This window comes from Hippocampus bargibanti, linkage group LG12 (assembly GCF_051943395.1).
Source record: "Hippocampus bargibanti isolate YZ-2025 linkage group LG12, ASM5194339v1, whole genome shotgun sequence".
In the NCBI taxonomy this organism is placed as follows: Eukaryota; Metazoa; Chordata; class Actinopteri; order Syngnathiformes; family Syngnathidae; genus Hippocampus; species Hippocampus bargibanti.
The window spans coordinates 4839689-4849036 of NC_142745.1; the positions used below are offsets into that span (position 1 = coordinate 4839689).

At 37.5% G+C, this 9348-nt stretch overlaps 1 protein-coding gene across 6 annotated transcripts in view; it reads left to right on the forward strand.

Annotated features, from left to right (window-relative positions):
* Positions 1–794, forward strand: part of fmoda (fibromodulin a) — a 37119-nt gene extending 36325 nt beyond the window's left edge. For all 6 annotated transcript variants that reach the window (XM_089010068.1, XM_089010072.1, XM_089010071.1 and 3 more), the window contains exon 6: positions 41–794. In XM_089010068.1, coding sequence (XP_088866194.1) covers positions 41–192 — 152 coding nt within the window. In that variant the 3' untranslated portion in view covers positions 193–794. The remainder of the gene's footprint in view (positions 1–40) is intronic.
* Positions 795–9348: the final 8554 nt, after the last annotated feature.

A 9348-nucleotide genomic window follows, 5' to 3' on the forward strand; every position in this document is an offset into this window, starting at 1 on the left:
ATAAGACGGCAAACTAAACAGTTACTGGATTTTTTTACAGAGTTCACATTGGGGAGTTTCTGCCGCATTGTGGATGTTAGCAACTTCTCCAAGTTACAAACTCTACGTCTGGATGGGAATGAGCTGAGTCAACAGGACATCCCATCAAATTCGTCACTTTGCCTCCGTTTGGCCTCCAGCATTGACATTTAATTGTGTACTCAACCTTTTCATAACGACACCTCAGTCTTAAAAACGTCTTAGAAATTTCTACCGTTAAGGGATTATTTGACATCAAGAACAGATGTTTTGGCGGTGGGGGTTGATTTGATCTTGAATGTTTTTGTGTTAAAAAAAAAAAAACTCCATTTACCGCTACTTGAAGGACAATATAATCATACATTTTTTTATCTTGGTCTTTTTTTATAATCTTGTCGAATCATATGTACTGTACGACAAATTTGACATAACTCTTCCTTCAGCACATGTTAACATTGAAGTTACAGGATGGAGTTGCATTCAAGATGATCTTTCCTAACGTGGCAATACTTGATTTTGTCCGAGTTCACTCTGAAGTGCTGCGTTAAAAATGATTATCATCGTTATCCTCATTTTGACTTTTGCGCTTGGATTAAGTGAAAATATTCGACATTCTGTATCTCTGTCTTGTCTGCTCATCCATCAAAATGTCACTGTGGTTATGCCCTTAGTGACATCTAGCGGCCCAGTGGTGAACTGCATACACTGACTCCAAGCTTGTACTCATTTGCGGTTTCTAATGAGTGGGCTAATCATTAAACGTATTTGCCAATTCACTTCCCTATCCACGTTTTCCTTTCAAAGAGTGGCCTCGGGGTATAAACGTCCATGTCGTATTCGTTAGGAAAAAAAAAAAAAAACTTGTTCATTGCGTAATGGCGGCTCGCCCCAAAATTTGTGAAAGTGGGTGGAAAGAGGGCCCAGTAGCGGGTGTGTATGATTTATGAATTTATTGCACATGATCACGAGCTTTGATGACTTTTGGCATTTTGTCTGTATTCAGCTGTCGTTTCGTGTGCTTGTATACTTGGGCAAGATATCTTTAAACCAGTGACGTGCGGTGAGGTTCATGGCTGGTGAGGCCCTGACGTCATCAATGACATCATCACTCGTCTCTACTTAGTATTTGAACGGTAAATGTGAAAATTCGGCGATTTTGAAAAAAATCCTAAAACGGTGAAGTTAAATGGACAAGAACTTTAAAGTACAAATCACTAAATACATCTAACTGTTTAATTTATTTTTTCATTTGATATTTCCATGACAGCTTTCCATGATGACTGCTGCTTTAAACACGTCTTTAATGCAAGAATAAAAATTGTTGTCACACTTATGTGAAATAAGCAGGGTTACCAGCTTCAAAGAAGTACATATGACGGCTGAAGAAACATTTTCATTGATTCATAAGGTTGCGTTACCTCGCAAACGTCAGAGCTACCTATAAATGATTTTCTACATTTTTTGACAATGGTGTCATTTCCAGACCAAATATACCAAAGTTGTACGCTTTCCTTAATATACTAATGCACAACTTAAAGGACAACCAACATCACTTTTTTGTTTTTTAACTGACACCAGAAAAACGTTTTACAGCATCTAAAATACCCAAAACACGCAGTATGATATTTTTAGTCAAATGCAAAACACCAATAAAAATGACTTAAAGTGTCCAAAATCTGCAAAAAAAATTGAGCTTCGAATTGGGCATTTTCAGATAGTCCCGCCCCCCAGTTCGTGACGTCACGCCAAGACGTCTTGCCTTGCGTGTGAATCAAAACAATGGCTTCAGATTCGGAGAATATGCTTTCTTGTTACACATCCAGTTATGAATATGATTCAAATAGTTCTGAAGAGGAAAGCATACATGTTTCCAATCGATTAAAGAATTTATTTGTGCCATTTTGAGGCAACATTGGGGGAAAATCTCTCACCCAAAAAAAAGAGGCACAAAATGGCGACCTCCGTTTCCAAAGGCTGATAAATTCCTTATATGGCGCTTGGACGCTCTCTTCTGGCCTTCTGGCGGCTTTTGGGTGCAACACGAGGTCTCCAGACAACACAAGTACAGCAAAATACATTGACGTGATGGAAGGACCGCTACAAAGCGTCTTTTTTACGGTAAAGGGCGTTCCTTTAGTGACGTCACGTACGGACTCGTCACCAACTCAAAAACAAGGCTTCCTGAATATTCAGCGCGAGTCTTAAAACGTAAAATATAGCTATATGCGGTGGAATCTTATTAAAATACGCTCAGTAGAAGTCATTTGAAGCCATTTTACAAATTATGGGCACAACTTGTCCGGAGACGTCGGTTGTCCTTTAAGTCTTTGCGAGGGATGTTTCTATACACACACACACACACACACACACACACACACACACACACACACACACACACACACACACACACACACACACACACACACACACACACACACACACACACACACACAGTATACAGTTGACATTCTTATTTTGTTATGCTTAGAATATCTTGTTTTCTATCCTTTCAATTTCTGGTTCTATACTGCGATGGACAATTTCACACCTGAGTTGCGTCAGAAAGGGTATCCGCCATAAAAACCATACCAAATAAATCATGAGGGTTACTCGCTTTGGTGATCTCTGACAGTCGAAAGTCATTTAGACGCTAGGACTTATTTCAGTTGGCTCCCTTTTGCCTCTGTGATTTGTGGGAGAGTCACATAAAGAGGCGACTGCCATGTTTTTATCGAATGGGGCAGCATTTGCTAAGCGGTGAAAATCTGCACACTCTGGAAGGGAAATGGAACAAACCTGCTATTATACCTGCTGTCGAATTGCTGTCAATGATAATAAACCGCGCAAGCTCTTTCATCCAAAACATTTATTTATTCTACACATGTTGACCGTTTTTTGAAAATGTTAATCATGTTTATGTCATGTTTGTGATTCTACTAAAGGAACGCCCCTGACCGAAAAAAGACACATTGTAGCAGTCCTTCCATCACGTCAATGTATTTTGCTGTACTTGTTTGGTCTGAAAACCTCGTGTTGCACCCAAAAGCTGACAGAAGAGGGCGTCCAAGCTCCATATAAGGAATTTATCAGCCTGTGGAAACGGAGGTGGCCACAGGAGGTCGCCCCTTTGTGCTTCTTTTTTTGGGTGAGAGATTTATCCCCCATTGTTGCCTCAAAATGGCACAAATAAATTCTTTAATCGATATCAATGCCAATGTTCTGTGGTTTGTGACAATGTGGCAAGCAATGTTGGTGTCATTTAAACTTGACTTGCAGCACAAGAAAAAAATAAAAATCATTCTTTTTTTAAAGTTATCTGAGCGTGAAAGATAAACTTTTTCCACATAAAAAAAATCCTCTGCCAGTTTTCACTGTTCTTGTCAAATGTGGCAGCGGAATGAGTGACATAAAAACAAGCAAATGACTCAAGAGTTTCAAAACTGCAGCTCATACTCTTGCCTAGATAGACAGCTGTTGTATCACCATTACATCAGATCCCACATGGTGAAACAATCAAATAAAGAATTTTCCATTTTTATAATAATAATACATTTCATTGCCTTTCAAAACCACTTATTTACATGCAATGACATATCATAAAAGCAGCACGTTTATGGAAATTGTATACTGCGATAATTATACTCCACTTACTAAAGCACTTAGCAAACTCTCCCTGTCAGATTCACTATGGCAACCACGCGCAGAAAACCTGCAAAATAAACATGGACCTGTTGCCACTGCCCACGCAACAGACACCCTCACTCAAGGCGGCCTGTCAAACGCCTTTCAGAAATAATCCGGTTTTGTGGACACTGCCCGGATGCGTGCAACTTTTACGTCGGGCGTACAACGTACAAGACGTCTGCGACTGGAAGTAACTCAGATAGAATGCGAGCGAGCTAATAGGCAGCTAATAGATGGCTAGCTAGGCCTTCACTCAACCCGGAAGTAACTCAGATAGAAAGCTAGCAAGCTAATAGACAGCTAATATAGTGCTATGTAACTCGGATAGAAAGCTAGCTAGCTAATATATAGCTAACAGATAACTAGCGAGGCCTTCACTCAACCTGGAAATAACTCAGATAGAAAGCTCGGTAGCTAATAGACAGCTAATAGATAGCTAAGTAACTCGGATAGAAATATAGCTAACTAATATTTAGCTAACAGATAACTAGCTAGGCCTTCACTCAACCTGGAAATAACTCAGATAGAAAGCTAGGTAGCTAATAGACAGCTAATAGATATCTAGCTAGGCCTTCACTCAACCCGGAAGTAACTCAGATAGAAAGCTAGCTAGCTAATAGACAGCTAATATAGTGCTATGTAACTCGGATAGAAAGCTAGCTAGCTAATATATAGCTAACAGATAACTAGCGAGGCCTTCATTCAACCTGGAAATAACTCAGATAGAAAGCTCGGTAGCTAATAGACAGCTAATAGATAGCTAAGTAACTCGGATAGAAATGTACCTAGCTAATATTTAGCTAACAGATAACTAGCTAGGCCTTCACTCAACCTGGAAATAACTCAGATAGAAAGCTAGGTAGCTAATAGACAGCTAATAGATATCTAGCTAGGCCTTCACTCAACCCGGAAGTAACTCAGATAGAAAGCTAGCTAGCTAATAGACAGCTAATATAGCGCTAAGTAACTCAGATAGAAAGCTAGCTAGCTACTATATAGCTAACAGATAGCTAGCTAGGCCTTCACACTACCTGGAAGTAACTCAGATAGAAAGCTAGGTAGTTAATAGACAGCTTAATAGATACCTAAGTAACTCGGATAGAACGATAGCTAGCTAATAGATAGCTAACAGATAGCTATGACGCTGCAAAACGTAAACGTACATGATCCCGTGACTGTAAAGTGTCCTTGAGAGTTTTGAAAGGCGCTTAGAAATTAAATGTATTATTATTATTATTGTCGCAGGGGTATCGGTGATGTCACAATTTCATAACGAAAAGATGATGATGATAGAATGCAACACAAAACGTATTTCCTTTTCTACTTTTCCCTCTGTTGCTCTCCTCCATCCGCCAACCCCCTCCCGCAAACTGCAGACTTGTCCACATCCCGTTATTAGATACTGCGAGCCTTGTCACCATGGCAGCAAATTCCCAATCTCCGGCCCATGTGTGCCCCCCCCCCCCACACACACACACACACCAACACCCCATGCATGCACTGCACACACAGTACGCTACAGTGGGGAGATAGTTTGTCCTTGAGACCATCCATGAAGTCCTGCAGGAGAAGAGCCGTAGAGCTGGGCGGATATGAAAAAAAAAAATAAATATTAAAGCGCTAGCAGTGGGGAAAACAAACGAAATGGGAATATCACGAGGAGCATTTACTGTAACGGGATTAGTTTGGAGTTGGAAAGCACGTGTTTATGTTTGTATTTCTTTCACAGTCAGAGGACTCTCTTGAGTTTCGATTATTTTGATTAAATTGGCATTTTTGCACCCAATAAAAAGATGAATAAAAATATATTGGTTGTCGCTGAAAAAAAAAAGTACAACATTGTCCAAAGAAAAGCCCACACAGTAAATAACCAAATAGGATTCCTGGTTGCAATAAAGTGTCCCAGAGTGCCTGGAATTGGAGCATGAAAAGAGGAATATGAAATTGCTCATAAATGGAGACCGGGTTTTAGCAATTTGGCAGTGTTGAACGCAATTACAGTGCTCGCATTCAAAGCGATTCCTGGGCGACGTTCACACGGCAGGTCGTGATTCCTAATTCAGATGCATTTATTCTTTTTTTTTTTCCGGGCGGAATATTTTTTAATGTACTTTTCTGCATAATAAAATTGATAGATGTGAGTTCAAATGTAGATGGGAAAACATGACATCGGGTTACTTGGCCCTAGCCCAGCAATTTCAGGAGCTAGCTAGCCAGCTAGATAGCTAGCTTGATGGATAGATAAATCGATAGATAGGTGTGTGTATATATATATATATATATTCTTGTGCCGGTCCCAAGCCCGGATAAATACAGAGGGTTGTGTCAGGAAGGGCATCCAACGTAAAAGTTTGGCCAAAACAAACATACGGATCAGCCCTCTCAAGATGGAGGACACTGATTTGTTGCCGAAAGGAGCCGAAAGGAAAAGAAGAAGATCTTCCATGTGCAGCCGTACCTAATGAAGTGACCCACGTTTGCCCCTTTGGGAGAGGAAATGAACACACACCAAGTCGAAAAAAGAAAGGTGAAGGCAATTCAGCATGACAGATATGAAGGTAAAAATGAAACAATAAAAAAGCACAACAACCGCTCGGTGTTGCTATGGAGACCTCGTCTCTTTCACTTCCTTTCAGCATGCAACCACTTATCTATCCTTACTGCTTTTCACTCAGCAGGACAAGTGCGTGTGTGCAAGTTTTTGTGTGGCGGCGAAATGAAGGGAGACGCATTGGAGAAGCAAGCTGGACTTTGGCGCACGTGCACGCACACAAAACGATAAGCAGAAATAAAATATTTTATCTGAGTCACTTGTTGGGCTTCTTGAATTGGTTTCTGTTCCTCCTCCTCCTCCTTTTTGTGCAATTGTACTCTCAACGCAAAGCAACGCAACGCAAAGCAAAGCAACGCAACGCAAAGCAAAGCAAGCTGAAAGAAAAATAACGAGAATACATCTGCCGTTTCTTCAGGCTATTTCTCTTTGGGGAAATAAAAACGCAATAGCCGAATGTCATTTGGTCACACCTAATCAGATGAGACAAAGCCAAAAAGATGGAACTCTCATCAAAACCAAACCGTACATTTTGATGGGATATTACAAGACCTGCAATAGATCCCATTCAAGAAAGAAGCTTTCATTGTCGCTCGGGTGTTTTTGTTAGCAGTCCAAAAGCCGTATTTCTCTTCTTCATCATTTAATTAGCACTCTAAGTGCTGAATAAAAAATGTATGGCCGCAAGCAGTTTTCGCAGCTGGCTGCACCATTTGACTCTTGTTGCTATCCGCATCATTTCAAATTTTCTGAACACGTAATGTTCATCTCATGCATCAAATGAAACATTCATTTCACGTTAGTTTTCAGTCTTGCAACGACCCGTGAAAGGGGAATGGGCTCTTTCTCGCCTCTGTCACCTTTATTACGTTTTTTTTATTGATGAAATGTTTGTATCTTAGTGAAGATTATTTTGAAATTTCAAATGTTAATGCAGACACACGCACATGCATACTGTATATATATATATATATATATATATATATATATATATATATATATATATATATATATATATATATATACACACATATATACACACACATATACACATATATATACAGTAAAGTCTCGTTATATCGATATCGGATATATCGATAGTCCCGCTTATATCGATACTATTTCTATGCACGCACGGAGAAAATTACATGCAAACAGGGTCGGATATATCGATAGTCCCGGTTATATCGATATTTTTTCGGACTCCCTTGAATATCGATATAACGAGACTTTACTGTATATATATATATATATATATATATATATATATATATATATATATATATATATATATACACACACACACACACACACACACACACACATATATATATATATATATATATATATATATATATATATATATATATATATATATATATATATATATATACACACACATATATACATACATATATATATATACACACACACACACACACACACACACACACACACACACACACACACATATATATATATATATATATATATATATATATATATACATATATACATACATATACATACACATATATACATATATATATATATATATATATATATATATATATATATATATATATATATATATATATATATATATATATATATATATATATATATATATTATATATAATATATATATGTTTTCAGATCAAACAAAGTACAGCAAAATGCATTGACGTGATGGAAGGACTGCTACAATGTGTCCTTTTTTCGGTCAGGGGTGGTCCTTCAGTGACGTAACGTAAGCACTCGTCACCAACTCAAAAACAAGACTTCCGGAAGATTCAGCGCGAGTCTTAAAACGTAAAATATAGCTATATGCGGTGGAATCTTTGTAAAATACGCTCAGTAGAAGTCATTACAAATTATGGACACAACTTGTCCGGAGACATCGGTTGTCCTTTAAGTCTTCTGATATTTTTTATTATGCTTACAATATCTTGTTTTTTATCTTTTCACTCCCTAGTCCCTTTTCAAATTGCTCCTGTGGACTGCAAATTTCCCCATAGTGAGACAATTAAAGGCTTTCTGATTCTAATTCTGATATTGTTCAAAGTGGTGCGATTCTACTGGTCAAAATATTCCAAAGGGGTACTGAAAAGTCTTGGAGTTTCCAGAAAAATGTCCATGTCCCCTCCCGTTTGTCCCTCAACCCAAGCTACAACTACTAATGTGGTACCTGATGTGACAACAGACAATATGACTTCTAATAATAGCAGCATCAATAACATCCGAACATAAAATATTTACTGGCCCAAACGGGAAAATAATAACGAAAACCCTCTCAGATAAATTGGCCTGCAACTTGGCAGCCTTGATATAATTTGGCCTTTCAGTGAGAACTAACGGGGGAAGCCTTTGGTACAGCCATTGCCTCTTTTCATTTTCCTTTTGATGATGGCTTCATTTCAATTTCAAGGTTTCTCTAAATGTGCACACTGGGAGGATGCCTTTGAAACATCTGCATGCACACTTTATTTTTTAAATGACTGTTCCAAAATTCATCCACCACCTGCTATTTTGCTGGACCGAGGAAAAGTAATAGAGTGTGTTTGTGGCCTCACATCGACTGTTGGTATCCTTGACGAGTAGGTATCACATCACACACACAAATAAATAAATAAATAAATAAATAAATAAATAAATAAATAAATAAATAAATAATTGAGTGAATGAACGAAAAAAAATTAATAAATAAATAAATAGATAATTGAGTGATTGAATGAAGAAACGAATGAACGGTTACATAAATAAACAAACAAATAAATAAATAATTGGGTGAATGAACAAATGAATGGATGAATAAATACATACAGTAAATACATAAATAATGGGGTGATTGAATGAGTAAACATATAAATGCATATGTAAATAAATAGATAAATAAATACAAATATAAATAAATAAATACATAAATACATAAATAAATACATAAATACATAAATAATTGAGTGGATGGATAAATAAATAAATAAAAATAAATAAATGGACGAGTGAATAAGTTAGTGAATCAACAGATAAATGAATAAATAAAGACACAAATAAATAATGAGACAACATAAATAATGAGAATAAATAAATAAATA